Here is a 16167-nt window from a genome sequence, read left to right on the forward strand (position 1 = left end):
TTACACCATTTACACCAGATAGCTTTTTTGTAGCTTAACAATAAAACAAACAAATAAAAGGTCACATTAAATTTGAAATGACAATCTCTAAACCATTCTGAGATGGAATGGTGGGCCAATTCAAAGGTTACCATGGGCAAACTTAATTTGGCCCACGGACCCGACATCTCTGATCTAAATGATCCCACTTTCACAATTATATTATTAGAAAGCAACGGTTTAAGAACGAACCTCATGTAAAATAAAAAAGCTGTTTATGCTGTAGTAAAAATCTATTTCTAGAAGCATAAAAAATAGAAACCTTTTTTTTAAATTACCGTATTATTTTAATGTAGGCTATAGTTTAAAATGTTCATATAAAGCTTCATTTGCCTTTTTCAACGAATGAATAAAGGATATCCCCATCACCCTGTAGTAATCTACATAAAAAGTGTTATTAATTTAAATGACATTAGCACCAAAATGGCAGCTCTATTCTTATTCTATTTTTATTAGCTTGTTTGTAAGTTGCCGGTTGGTTTATTTCATAGCATTTGTTTATCACATTCAGCACACCAAAATTGACCTGAAATAGGACTTCTCTCTTACTATACTTGCTCAATTTCAGGCATATAATTTACTTACTTAAGGAAGACATTATTAATATTTGTGTTATTAATACTTGCTTAAGGAAGACATTATTAATATAACTCTCAGAGGGAGAATTGGGATGTCTGTCATTATCATATTTTACATTTTTTATATGAAATATAATTTTTAGATTGCCCATTAGCATCACCGGTTAGCTTAGCATCATGTGTGAAGTTGCAGTATGCTTAAGATTTTGATATTTTTATATTAAATAATAGTTACATTATCGTGCACAATATAGTGCGTAACGTTGCAGTTTTATACACATTGAGCAATGGTTTCAGTAATCTGTTCATCTTATACACAAAACTCTGTTGCAGTCTCAGACATTGCTAGAATCACACATTTGAAAAGTTTATAAATTGGCGAGTATTGTAGGCCCTGTCTGTATGTGCGAGTGTAATTTTAGGTCTTACCCCATCCAATAATGGTATACCAGTAGAAGTATCTTTTCTCAGGAAAGAACGTCTCAACGAGCAAAGTAAAGAGGTACAATCCCTCGATGAACAGCCAGAAGTAATTTGACAGAACACAATAGTGAAAAAATACCATCACCGCTTTACACTCCACCTGCAGAAAGAAAACACAGCATCAGAATTGCATTTTCAAAATATTCGATACTGAGGAATTTAATTATAATATACATCCCAGCAGGCAGAGGATGTCAACATTAAGATTAATGTTGTACCCCAACGTCATGGAACAGCATTTTTTATTTGGAATGAAAATCAGTTGGCGTCAGAACCCAACGCCATGCCAACGTCAATGTCCAACCTAAAATCAACCAAATATCAACGTGTAATGATGTTACAGCTTGACGTTGTGTAGACGTTACCACTACATCGTCTATCAGACATTGGATTTTGGTTGCCATACCTGATGAATAAATGTCAGTATTTGAGCTTAATATGATGTTGGTTTAAGATGTTGGCTCAACGCTGGATTTTCACTTTCCAACACAACTTAATATCAACCAAATATCAACGTCATTTGATATTATAGGATGTCAAAATAACATTGTCCTTAGATGTTGGCTAGACATTGAATTTTGGTAACCTGATGTCACAACCTAAATGTAACCTATTATTAACGTCATAATGATGTTGTGTGCCTGCTGGGATCTGCACAAACTCTCAATGTCATCTACAGTAGATCTGGAATGTCACGAGCATAGAGTAAATGAAACAATTTTAGTTTTCAGTTGAACTATTCCTTTAAAAACAACTTGCTGCTCAGGGAAACATTCAGAGCACATTTAGCTAGTTGGCCAAGCAAAAAGCGACTGTGAGGTGACTACGGAGACCTCATTATCCGAAGCAAATTAAAGCACATAACAGCAACACAAACGTGTCATTCTGAGACTAATTCCTTCCACAAAGAAATGACATGGGCAACCAGGGATGTTAATGGGCCCATCACCATGACTGCCCGGCTATTTGTGTGCTATTTGAAGGGAAAAAAGACTGAGAGACTCACAGTGTGTATAAAGCAATGGTTGCTGTCCTCCTCTGCATATAAAATTCCATCTTTAATGAAAACCGAGATGGCCCTCAGGATGAAGGACACAAACAGGTTCATATGAATGAAATTTCGGGTGCAGTGTAGCTTCCTGAGGGGAAAGACAATGGCAATAAAGAAATGTTAGATGAAATAGAACAAAAATACATCATATGTGTACACTGTCATGTGAAAGTTAGGGAATGGAAAGGTTTTTTAATGTTTTAAAATAAACCTGTTACGTTCACAGAGGCTGCATTTATTTGATGGACATATTAGAGTTTTAAATATGTCAGTATTTTGCAGCCATCAGGAATATTGATTGACAGTGCTGCTTTATATTTATTATTTATTTACTGCTTTATTATTGTGAAAAAATGTGATACATTTTTTATAAGACAAGCAGAAAATGAAGTTGGAATATTATAAATGACAAACAAAAGATTGCTGAACTAAAGATTATTGCTGCTTTTTGTCTCTGACAAAATTTTACTAACTCCAAATATTTTGTAGGGTATAGTGAAATGCGACATGGTTGTAAATGTTGGTATATTAGTTGGGTTTCTTTAAAAAAAAAACCTGCTAATTAGATTCTGATTAGTTAAAGGGTCTTTATTAATTATGCAAACACACTATATTGCTAATATTTTTGGGACATCGGTCTTTACATGCACAAGAACTTTAAAGACGTCCTAATCTTAATCCTGGGTTTAATATGGAGTTGTTCCTCCCTTTGTCGCTATAAAAGTTTCAATCCTTCTAGACTTTCTACAAAGTTTTGGAGTGTGTTTATAGGAATTCTGGAAGCATATATGTTAGGTCAGGCAATGATGTGGAAAAAGCAGTCCTGTCTTACAGTCTCTCCTCTAATTGATCCCAAGGGTGTTCTGTTGGGTTGAGGTCAGGACTCTGTGCAGGCCAGTCACCTTCCTCAACCTCACACTCATTCATCAAATTGCAACACAGAGAAGTGCAATTCGTCACTCCACAGTGCACATCTCCACTGCTCTAGTGTCCATTTGTGGTTTGCACATGGAGATGTAAGGCTTGGATGCAGCTGCTCGGCCATGAAAACTCATCCCATGAAGCTCTCTATGTAATGTTCTTCAGCTAATCTGAAGCTATTGATTCTTCTTGACTTCTGTGCACTGTGCACCTCAGCATGAGCTGGCCCCACTCTGATCTTTTACGTGGTCTACCACTTCATGGCTGAGTTGCTGTTGTTCTCAATTGCTTTCATGTTGTTATAATATCACTAAAAGGTGACTGTGGAATATTTAATAGTGAGGAAATTTCACGAATAGACTTTTTGAACAGGTGGCAACATATTACAGTACAAAGCTTGAATTCTGAGAGCTCCTGATAGTGACACAGTCCTTCACACATGTTTGTAGAATCAGTCTGCATGCCCAGATGCTTGATTTTATAGACATGTGGCCATGGAAGTGATTAGAATTCAGCGATTTTGAGGGATATCCCAAAACTTTTGGCAATAAGTGTATATAAAATGTAAATTAGTAAAACTTGTATATTAACAACATGCAGGTGCTTCTCTAAACAGTTCACTAAGACTAATGTGGTCATGTTCGCAAGTATCATCTCAAGATTAACCCCTTAGTTTTGTAGTTTTATACACTAGAATGGTGAAAATTTCATCATAAGAATACATACTGTATGTGCACAGTCCGATATTTCTAACGACGCTTAGAACAGTGGTCTCAAACTGCCGGCCTGTGGGCCATTTGCAGCCCTCCCGCTTCCTCCCTCTGAACGTCAAAATGTAACGAGATTCAGCCCACAAAAACATATGTTTTTGATTCACTCAATCTTTGCTGTGCAGTCACATATAGCCACTTGTGGTTTTGACCCCCTACCTGCTGGACATTTTAAGTACTGTAATATGTGTTCGGGTTACTTTCGGTTTCTCTCAGTGTGCGGTCGAGAGTAACGCACATGTAGATTATTTCTGTGGCTGATTTAAACGTTATAATATATACATTTGATTATAATCAGTTTTATACCACCTGTATTTATTTTGTTGTACAAACACTTCTAATGTTTGATTCAAATGATCTACTTTTACAGATTTTCCTTATTTGCATATTAAGATTTGTATAAAAATGTGCATTAGTTGTTTTACTGCTGGCTAAATTGAACATGTTGAAGTATATGTGAACATACTTTCTCCCTCTTTGTTGTAGTTTTACAAAAAAGAAAGATACTGAGAAGAACAATTGCCAGTAAAATCACTAAAGTTACCCAAACTGGTTTCTGCTGTCTTGTGCTATCTGGTAAACTTTTGGTTAGGCAGCAATTGATTGGGACATAAAAATTATTATTATTAGGTCTATTATTAAGTTGTAGCATTTTCAAAGCAATTTACACTACCTCTTCAATGTGTACAACAAGAAACAAAAAGAAGGAGCTTTGACTGCATATACTCTGGTGAAGAATGTCTGAGTGCATCAATTACATCAGGTTTCCACTTTTTTTCTTGTGCTTTAATGTTAAAACGGCCCTCCTATGAATTGTCAGTCACTGATATGGCCCCCCGCCAGATTGAGTTTGAGACCTCTGGCTTAGAAATGTACACTCAGCTCATACACACACTTTAAATAGTTTTAAACACTTTAACTACTTTGTTTGTCTACAACCAGGTTGTGATTTTACAGAAAAAAGCGTAGACGGTGGACAAAGATCTTTCCAGTTTGCATGTTTTTGTGCATGCTGTTATGGAATTTACTTTGAACAGCTCTGCATTCGAGTGTCCATGTAAAAACTGATATGATACTTTGGGCTTATATAAATAGAATACAGTGAACTGTCATGACCTATTTGTGAGCAACAAGCCTAAGCCAGGTTGAACTCTGACCTGAACTTGCAGAGGATGACCATGGCAGTGGTGAGAGATACCAGCGAGGTGCTGTAACCCACAGTATACAGAGCCTTTACTGACACATAGTACATGTCCTGCACACACAAAGGATAAATGAAAATTAAACATAATTCAAACATATTACTGTGAATTGTAAGCTTATATCTGTGTACTGTTTGGACTTTCGGCAGTGAAAATTAAAACACACTGATCTGAACTAAACTGAACTTCAACTCTAAAAACTGGACTGACACAGTTTCAATTTACTAGAACTTCTACGTTAAGCTGCTTTGGCACAATCTACATTGTAAAAGCACTATGGAAATAAAGATGAATTGAATTACCAAATGTAATATCTCTTATAGAAGGAGTTAGGAGTCTTCAGAGAAGTATAAAGCAGGAAAAGTTAAGGGTACTTACTGGATTTGTTCCATTTTCATTGAAAGGGCAAACATCAACGTAGTGTGGGATCATCTCCGACCAGCCATATTCAGTGCAGTTTCGACTCACCTTTCCAAACTCTGTTTAATGAACACAACAGCCAGTAGATATTGTAAAGTAATTTCGAAGAGGTAACAGAAGACCAAACTACTCTACAATAATTTAAACAAACATGATCAGAAAATGTTAACTGAAACTAAAGCTATTACTATAATTTAAGTAAAGCTGAAATAAAATATGGGCAACATGGTGGCTCAGTGGTTAGCACTGTCGCCTCATAGCAAGAAGGTTGCTGGTTCGAGTCCTGGATCAGTTGGCATTTCAGTGTGGAGTTTGCATGTTCTTCCCGTATTAGTGTGGGTTTCCTCTGGGTGCTCTGGTTTCCCCCACAGTCCATAGACAAGCGCTTTTGGTAAATTGAATAAACTGAATTGGCTATAGTGTATGAGTGTGTATGAATGTTTTCCAGTACTGGGTTTCAGCTGGAAGGGCATCCGCTGTGCAAAACATATGCTGGATAAGTTGGCGGTTCATTCCGCTGTGGCAACCCCTGATGAATAAAGGGACTAAGCCAAAGGAAAATGAATGAATGAATGAAGTAAAATATCAAGAACATTTAGAAATGTATCCAAGGCAACTAACTGGAATAGAAATGCAAACATAAGTGGAATTACTAAAATTACCAAACAGGAAACGCTAATAAATTCAATCTAAATAGAAATATTTAAAAAGTAATTAAACAAGTGCAGCCTAGTTAAGATTTTTCATTGAAATCTGATTTTTTTGTGCACATCCGATTGGAATTGATCATATTTAAAAAGTGTGAATGACAAAGAGAATCCTAAAATATAATTGATGCTAATACAATTAGAGCTGAATACATGTGTTTTGAAATTATATTGCAATTTAGAGTATCTGTAAAATCTGTTTCAGTTTCAGCTACTCTGATTTTGCATAGTAAACATCAGCCATTATTTGTTGAAAACACACTGAAATTCAATAAAGAAACAAAGCTGTGAAGTGGAAGTCAAGTGGAAAATGACAATATACTGCCAGTCAGTCTGGTCTACACACCTCATTGAATTTAGAGAGACCTGTGGAGACAGCAGCACAGAATACAGATGCCAACAGTAGCCTACTGCTTCTGCCTCATAGGACATACTGTAATAATCCAGTGAAACGGCAACCCATTATAATGATGTAAGATAACATCTGTATTGCAAACCCTGTTGCTGTTGTTGTTTTTGGCATTTTTGAGACATTTCCCAAGTGAGGTTTAACAGAGCAAGGGAATTTTCACAGAATATTTCATCTGGAGGAAGTCTAATTTCTGTAACTTGGCTGGAATTAAAAAAATGTCAATTTTTTCAGCCCCCTCCTTTTTATTTCAATTGGCTTCAGAAACAAACTAATTTTGTTCAATGACTTACCTAATAAACTGAATTTAGTTAAACTAATTAACCCTGTTAAGGCATTGAATTGCATTTTAAGCTGAAAACTAGTATTTTGCTAAATAACTAGTCAAATATATGTACTGTCATCATGACAAAGACAAAATAAATACGTTATTAGAAATTAGTTTTTAAAACTATTATTTAAAAAAAATCTCCATTAAACAGCACTTGAATATTTTTTTTTAATTATTAACATTTCACAGGGATAATAATTGTGCTTTAAAATGTGCATCAGATTCCAAACAGACACACAAATAATGAAATTTGGACTGACATTTCTCACTGATTTAACTTTATAGACAAAAACTACACTGTATTTTTTTTTAATCAACGTAAACTATATTTATTAAAGTCTTCAAACCATCTTCTTTAGTTTTCAGCAGATGAATGAATATGTGCAGGCTTGTAATCATATTAGAATGCGTATACATTATATGCATTGTTTGTCCATACAAAACTCACTATCACAACACTATAGGGTGGTTGTTTTATAAACTTTCTCAAAACATTTCACTGTGCAGTTTCTAATCTAGTATTCTAGTATCTAATGCACTATAGATTAGAATTATTCTAATCTATCGTGCACTACTGTGGCTTTGTTAATGTATTTTAGCTGTTTTCTTAACACTGTTCTGGTCTCTAGATCAGGGGTTCCCAAACTTTTCAACCCGCAACCCCCAAAATAACAATTCCAGTGACTTATGACTTATGACCCTCTATCCTCGAAGGTGGTTATAAACATACAAACATTACACTCAACAGTGCACACACACCAATAACTATATAAACATGAGCATATTGAAAACACAAAAAGTGCGCAGTCTAACAACCCTATTCTTTTTTACAGTCATTATTCATTTGTTTAATGTAATATTAACCTGATTAATGAGAACGGTGGGCACAATGTTTACAGCACAAGATTATTCTTGGTTTAATTTTGGAGACCGCCACTGGGAGATCATCCTCTATGTTCAGTTGTTTATTTTTTATGTATGTGAGTGCCGTAAAGGTATCAAAGTTTAACATTGTGCCGTAAAATCAACTAATGCTATTGCTGTGCTGTTAATCTAAGGTAATAACCCCAAGGGTCACAATGCAATGGAAAAAAAATTGAAAGCTGATGGCTTTTTATTTGCATGTTGTTTTTTTATGTAACTATTAAATACAATTTTTATCTTCTGTAAGATATGGATAAAATATGGTAATTCTCATAGAGATTTTTGGAAATCGGCAAGTGACCCCCACCCCTTTATTGTCTCGCGACCCCCACTTTGGGAACCACCGCTCTAGATGAATGTTTCATTGTATGACTTTCTGTTCATTTTATTATCCAACAGGCATTAAAGCAACCTGATTAAAACACACATCTCTCTACAAGTCCTACAATCTGAGGTACCATTCATCCACTCACCATTATTTTCATCATTCATGACTTCAAATAGTTCAGGACAGGGCATCCAGACCACTTGACCCAGTCTTGCAGGCTGCCAGCAGGTAAGGTTGTCCCACATCCATCGACAGACTAGAAAATTGAACAAAAAGAAAGAATATCTTGAATTCTTCTAAGTAATAATTAAAATTCTTAAAACACAATTATAATTAAACTATGTTAATTATAAAAAACAGAACTGCTGGATATCAACATTGAAGGCTTGTGGCTACTCTGCCTGTGAACCAGTTTTTATTGGGGTATTTACGGCACCTGAGAATAGAACAGCCTAGTTTAAGATATATTTAGGCGTGCTACTTGACAGCCATTCTTATGATTCAGTGAAAATCAGTGCAAGTGATAAGGGACAAAAATAGGCTTCCATCTGCTCACACAAGGAAACAGATTGTAGGAATTCAGTCAAAACAATAACACAGCATTTTAGCTTGCATAATATGTTAAATGCTACATTTAAGGTCAATTAGGCTAAATGTTCAAGCTTGTGTTTTCTCAAACTTATTGCAAATTAAAGGGGCTATATCACAGAAAGCATTTAGTGTGATTAAAAGACATCTAATAGGCATCCAAACTAGCACGTCACAATAATCAATATATCGACTTATCGCACAACACATGGACATGACCTCAGTCATTTTTGGTGATGCAATATATAAATCGCCCATACATAAACAATTCCTAACATTCAATTCAAATTTTTTAGCTGAAAGGTGCCAGTGCCAGCTATTGGAGGTGCCAGTGTGAGCATGGTTAAAAAACACTTGTATTTACTATAAATTACTTTAGGATATATTCATGTTGGTGTCAGACAACTGAAAATAGATCTGGTGGCAGATATCGCAACCTGCATTTACAACTTTGACACATTCAAACCAGTGCAGAAATGTTCTAAATAGCAGGCCCATGTCTTATACAGCACAGATACATTTCTTAATAAATAACCATGTATAAATTAAAAGCATTAACGTATGACATACAAGCTTTGAAGACTTAACATAGCCTAAATTCCACCTAGATCACCTATAGACTGATTTCACACGGCTGCCATTTTTAAAAGCGAAATCGAGGCTGCGGTGGGAAGAAACCCGGAAGTATCGTTGGGAGTTACATTAGAATGTTGTGTACTTGGCTGTATATCTTATCAGCGAATAGAAAGAGACACAAATTTATCATTTCACCGCCTTCTGAGTGACCCGAAGGTCTGTTCTGAATGAATGGTGAAAATATAAAGGGATATCAGAGCTCATTTTCAGCTAAGTTAAGGGAAACGGCACTAGTTAGCTAACGTTTTCTTTCCCAAACACACGTTTTAGATGCCATTTATCAAACTCAAGTTAATGAACTGATTCTTTCACTATATTAGACTTGTCACGTTACTGAATTAAAAGAAAATTTGTCAATTTCCCGCTAACATTTAAAGCACTGTTGATGGCTTTCTTAAAACAGCGCTGATTGGCCATTGTGTTCACGTGCTCAACAGATATGCTTGTGATTGGCCGAGAAGGTCATCAGTTCACCCTCCGCTGTTTACTGAGCACAAACACAGCCGAGCGATCTGCTTGATGACTCTACTGATCCTTATGGCTGTTTCGCGCTTGCGCTCCAGTCTCCGTGTATCTGTGTTTGCACTGGGTGAAGAGCGGTAAACTGAGTGCAAACACAGCTACACGGAGACTGGATCGCGAAGCAGCCGAGTCATCCGCGCTCAGCGGCGCTTCAATTTTAACTTAGCGGGAATTAGACTGTTTTAAAACTTCAGTACCGGGACAACACGAGGGTGTGCTACAGAGGACTGCAGTGTTTATCGCTCACCAAGTTACATAGGCTGAAGCAGGGAAGCGTCCCCTCTGTTTACCTGCTGCCATGAACTGAAGCCTAGGAGGACACTTGAGCATATTACTCTTACAGAGCTTGTGATGTTGTTTGATGCTAAATTGCTTTTAATTGTTTAAATTAAACGTACTGACTGATATTAAAGTGATGTTTACACCATATCTGTATTTTGAAATCTCTGCAACAGCTGGAGGTTTGTAGTCCACAGCATGTCACTGCAATGTTTACAGTGCTGGTCCTATACTTCCACGTTTTTTCCCACCACAGCCTCGCTTTGGTTCTTTAAAATGGCGGCCGCGTGAAATAAGCGTATAGTTTCGTCATGAGCCATGGCTGTGTTCAAAATGGCATAAATATTTTCAAAGTGCATTGTGAAGGGAGCGCAATTGTCAATATGAAGATCGCTAAAACTAAACTGTAAAAATACTTTAAAATAAAATTACACCTAAGAGAGATGACGGTAATCATTCCAAGTTTAAATGTTCTAATGTTCTTAATGAATAGGACATGGGAGAGATAACAGGGAATAGTACACAAACAGGATCTATGCTTCTAACTACAGCTCTAGAGGTGTAGTTGCAAGTGTACAAGTTTGCGATGCCGTTTGCGAATGTTCGTCGGAACGATGGATTTGGGAAAAGCCAAATCAAGGAACTATGTTTGTAACGACAGAACTTGCGACCTTATTTAACTAACAATGGTTTTCGGAAACACACCCCTGCTCGATTTTCTTGTTTTTTTGAAAACCTGAAAGATTTATTTGTATGTTTTGCCCAGAAAATCATGCTTTTTAGATATTAATTAATTAATAGTGCAAATACTAGTACCATGCAAAGCTTTGTAAATCACATTGCATGATTAATTTAAACACTTTCCTCACATAAGGGTGGGTGTCTGTGTGGTCTTAAAAAGTCTTAAAATGTCCTAAATTTCAAAAGCAACATTTTAGGCCTTAAAAAGTCTTAAATTCTCTGGAATATGGTGTTGTAAATTTGGGTCTTAAATCATTTCAAAGAGGTCTTAATTTTCCTTTGTCCATGTAAAGCTACTCAATCAGTATAACCAACAATCTAAAAAACAACATTTTAAACAAAACTTACTTTTTTTTTTTACTCTACCAATTTGGTTTAATTGTCTTTCTTACAATAAAATTAGTTTATGTGTTTGGAAAATATGTGCTTGATTTTTAATGGGAGAAGTAAAAATATTTCTCCACTGGCCATTAGAGAAAACCCTTAGCGTTTTTTCCTATAAGTCTAAAGTTTCATTCATAATGGTATTAAAAGTCTTTCATTTGTCTTCGTCAAACCTGCACATTTTAGTGAAACGTCTACATTTGCAATCACATCTTTTTAGCACAAATATTTCACTAATTAATATTGCACTAAATCATTTCACTAACACAAAGACTATTATTTCAGTAAATCCTGTAGTAGTTTTTAATGCCAAAAAGCTGTTTTGACCCAAAATGTTAAACTAATTTAAAATTAGAAACTCTACCCCTGTAGATCTTTGCTATTTTTGTTATTCTGTGTATCTCTTTGCTCTTCACCACATATAATCACACGCTGTCAGCATCGCTCCATGCAGATGGTTTTTCTTCTGTTTGTCTGAGTACATGTAAATCAGCAGACAGAACAGCTTATCTGTTTAGTCCTTTATCTATTTTTATTTTGGCATCTCAGTTTATTCCTCTTGTGATCTGTTGACGGGGAAAAGAGACTTTCATAGTGAACCAACCATGTGATACTAAAGCATCTTATCATCTCTATCAAGGATTAAAGATGCAAAGAGAAATAGTAAATGTAAGTGAAAGTGTAAATGTTTTCTGTGTGTGTGTGTGTGTGTGTGTGTGTGTGTGTGTGTGTGTGTGTGTGTGTGTGTGTGTGTGTGTGTGTGTGTGCGTGCGTGCGTGCGTGCGTGCGTGCGTGCGTGCGTGTGTGTTTGTGTGTGCGTGCGTGCGTGCGTGCGTGTGTGTGTGTTGATCTACATGTACAGGACAGCATCTGTCAGCTGTGTTTTTCCTCTGCTGCAAACATTAGAATATTTTCACATTGCTCAAAATATTACCCAAACATTCTTGTTAGGAAAAATAGAAGAGCTAACAGTGTGTTTTACAGCAACTTTACAGTTATTTACAGCATTAGAGATTTTCTGTTTCCATTCCATTTGCATTCTTACATTCTTATTAGTAAAGCTCACATGCAACAGTCTTCACTGCAGCCTAATAAACTGCCAAAGTGTGCACTCTAAATTACATACATAAATTCAAACAGCGTTAGGCTGACATTTGCTTCTTGGTGGTCGGCGTAAATGTCAAACATTTATAACAACAAAAGGCCAAGCGGGTGTTTTAAATACACGCCATCGCAAGCCAAGCACTCAAACATCTTGTCTCTTGAATTATAACAGTCTGTAACAAAGGCAGGCAACAACAGCTAGAACACTTTAAATGAAATGTTCAGTTTATTTCATTTTGGTTTACTTTCGTTTTGGTTTACATAAGATGAACATTCTAGAATGTTTAAGATAAAATTGTTTATTACAGAGCCTTTAGCATCCTTTCACTAAAAACTTAATCTCTTTTGAGCATGTAGGACCCACAGTGCAGTGGTTTTTAACACCTCTTTGTTAAAGACATTTAAAAATGAACTAATCTGCATATGCATATAAATGTATACAATTATTATTTATGGTGATAATATTATTTAATGCTTTAACTAACAATGTGCAATAAATATATGTAGAGCATTCATTCATCTTTGATGAAGCCATTTAATAAAAATACAAATGATCACTGTTACTGTAGTTCAGGCTCTGTGTGAAATCCATGAAACAACCGATGTCCACTTTCCATTTTACAAACATACTGTTAAATGTTGACATAAAGATTATTAAATGCTTTATTGTTACTTTAGATCAGGGGTGCCCAAACTTTTTCGTATGAAGGGTCAAAAACCAAATATCATTGAGAGTCGTTGGCCGAAGATAAATATTCCAAACTATTTTACATTAAAGCTGCCTTGGGTAAGTTCCTAATTCATTTCATAATATTTAAAAATAAACAGAAAAACATCACTTTGAATTGTATTAACTCATGCAGTATCATTTTTTAATGATGACTTATTGCAATAAAAACATAAACAATCACATTTATAACACAGTGGAGTTCAATGCTGAATACACTAGTCAAGCAGAATCTGCCTTTGCCTTGATTTGCTCAAAGTCTCTGCATTGTCCTCTATCTGTCGGGTGACAGTATGTACATTTTAAACTAAATTATAGCATTTAAATTGAAAAATTTCATTTAATTAACGTAGCTTAACAATTTATCTAACAAATAAAAGGTTATATTAAATTTGAAATGTCAGTCTCTATACCATCCCCATCATTCTTCCTCTCTTCTCAGATAGGATGGTGGGCCAATTCAAAAGTTACAATAGGCCAATTTTGGTCTGCGCAGCCCTAGTTTGGCCATCTCTGATTTAGATAATTCAGCTAATGAGATAACCACATTTTAGAAAACAAGACCATAACATTTAATCTTTTATTTAATAAATATATTTAATTAGGTTTAATATTATTATTAATGTCTTTGGCTTCTTTCATCAGTGATTTATAGGTCTGTTTCTAAAAGAAAAAATTAAGGAATTAACAAAATATTAGAAAATGCTGACATTTAAGATTATTAAATGCTTTAGGAGCACTTTTTATTTTTAGTTTAGATAATTTAGCTAATGAATTAAACCAATTTTAGACAACAAGACCATAACATTTATTTTTTTATTTAAGAAATATATTTTATGTATGTTATTATTTATGTATTTGGCTTCTTTCATCAGTGATTTATACAGTTGAAGTCAGAATTATTAGCCGCCCTTTGAATATATATATATATATATTTTTACATTTTTTTATTTAATAAATATATTTTATTTCTGTTATTATTCATTTATTTTGCTGTTTTAAAACAATGTTTAGGGAATTAATAAAATACTTGTAAATGTTGACATTAACATTATTAACTTTTAGGGGTACGTTTTTTAGTTAGTTTAGATGAGTTAGCTAATGAGTTAAACACATTTTAGACAACAAGACCTTAACAATTTAATTTTCATTTAATAAATATATTTATGTTATTATTCATTTCTTTGGCTTTTTCTACGTCGTTTCAAGGTCTTTTTCTAAATTAAATGTTTAGGGAATTAAAAAATACTATTAAAATGTTGACATTAACATTATTAAATGCTATAGGAGCACTTTTTATTTTTGTTTAGATATAATTAAGCTAATGAATTAAACAAACTTTAGACAACAAGACCATAACATTTAATTAAAATTACTTAATATAAGTTATGAATCATTTTAATAAATTCAAATAATTTTTTGTGTAATAAATATATTTCATTATTAATGTTTTTGGCTTTTTTCATCAATTATTTATAGGTCTGTTTCTAAATAAAAGTTGAGAGAATTAACTGATTTAAAAAATAAATGGGAAAATAAGGCATCAACCCAATTCCAAATTGTGTCCACAGTTTGTTTCAGCTGAATATTTAATGGCTCCCAAAAGTATCGTCTAATTGTTTAAAGCAAACTGACGTGGATCACTCAAGAGCTGACATTAGAAGCCATTATAGACCGAAAACTGTCAAACATTCATCATTGTCTGTCATTTTCTCTGCAGCAGTGCCAAAAACAGACCCAGTGGAGGAGCTTATGCTTGAGTAAGCTCCATGAACTGGATAAAATACTGCAAAAGGAAATTGATGAAAAATAGCTCAAACTGTTATCCCTTATTAAAATGCTATAACATATCTGTTTGTTATGTTCACTAGCTCTGATATAGCTCAGACCAAACGCAGTATGAAAAGCAAAATAGGTTCTGGAGAGAGTCTGAGTCCTTTTTTTATTTGCCTGGTGTTTGCAAGGAGGACATTTTTCTTCCTGGAATACATTGGAACGCTCACACAAAATGACAGATTATGATTCCTCTCCTGGGGCCAGCTTTAATTACTTGTGTAAATTAGACACAGATGCGTGATTAGATAAAAGACAGCGCTGTTTGTCTTTGTTCTCCAGAATCTTCTAGAAATGCGGCACATCAGAGGCATTCCTAATTGAAGGAGAACTTCTGGGAGCGTTAGGAGACCTGACTTTTGAAGTATGACGACTTAAGAAATAAATAAATGGTTCAAAGAGCCAGTGATCCAATCAGTGCTCATTTTCAGCAGCTAAAAATAGTGAAAGTAAATGAGGAAATGAGCCAACATAATGGGGTAAAGATGAAACTAAATGAATAATGTAAATACTGCAACCAAGATAAAGTACAGAACATAACCAATAATTTCAACCCCAAACATGTCCCTATCAGCATTTGTGCTAAATTCCAAGAACGTTACATAAATATGATATTTTCAGTTTTTATTATTCATTAATGATGACTCATTTCCATGCAGATTTATAATTTTTTTATTTGTTAAACTATTGTCAGGATTTACCAAAACACACAGTGAAACGTTTGCTCCAAAAAAATGTGGACACAGGGAATTTTGCAGCCGACCATGACTTAATTCAGAAAAAAATTAAGAAAAAAACAATCATGGGACAGGATCATTTAAATAAATCATGCAATGTGATTAACTGTGTAATAGACAGTTACTGATATTTGTGGCATTATTTAACTCCAAAAAAACTATGTAAAACTATTTTGTGCCTGTGTTGTTAGATCAATATTTTTCAAACACCTTACATCCCTATTGGCCCATATATAAAGATGTTATTAAGTTTAAAACTATAATATAATAATAGAACATTGGCAAAAGTGGCAGATGATCCAGTTCATATTTGTGTTTGCAAGATTGATGATGTAATTCCGTTCAATGTTGCGCAAAGTAGCCAATCACAGACATATCTGAACACAGTGGCCAGTCAGAAGTGTTCAAATTATTTAGGATCCACTGATTTGGTTTGAGATTTGGTTTAGTTTT

The 16167-nt window shown here is 34.7% G+C and overlaps 1 protein-coding gene across 1 annotated transcript in view; it reads right to left on the reverse strand.

Annotated features, from left to right (window-relative positions):
- Positions 1–16167, reverse strand: part of adcyap1r1b (adenylate cyclase activating polypeptide 1b (pituitary) receptor type I) — a 57523-nt gene that overhangs the window by 5086 nt on the left and 36270 nt on the right. The window contains exons 4-8 of the mRNA XM_056460079.1: positions 8309–8419; positions 5423–5523; positions 5000–5097; positions 2107–2239; positions 1047–1200 (exon numbers count right to left, since the gene is read on the reverse strand). Coding sequence (XP_056316054.1) covers positions 1047–1200; positions 2107–2239; positions 5000–5097; positions 5423–5523; positions 8309–8419 — 597 coding nt within the window. The remainder of the gene's footprint in view (positions 1–1046; positions 1201–2106; positions 2240–4999; positions 5098–5422; positions 5524–8308; positions 8420–16167) is intronic.

This window comes from Danio aesculapii, chromosome 6 (assembly GCF_903798145.1).
Source record: "Danio aesculapii chromosome 6, fDanAes4.1, whole genome shotgun sequence".
NCBI lineage: Eukaryota > Metazoa > Chordata > Actinopteri > Cypriniformes > Danionidae > Danio > Danio aesculapii.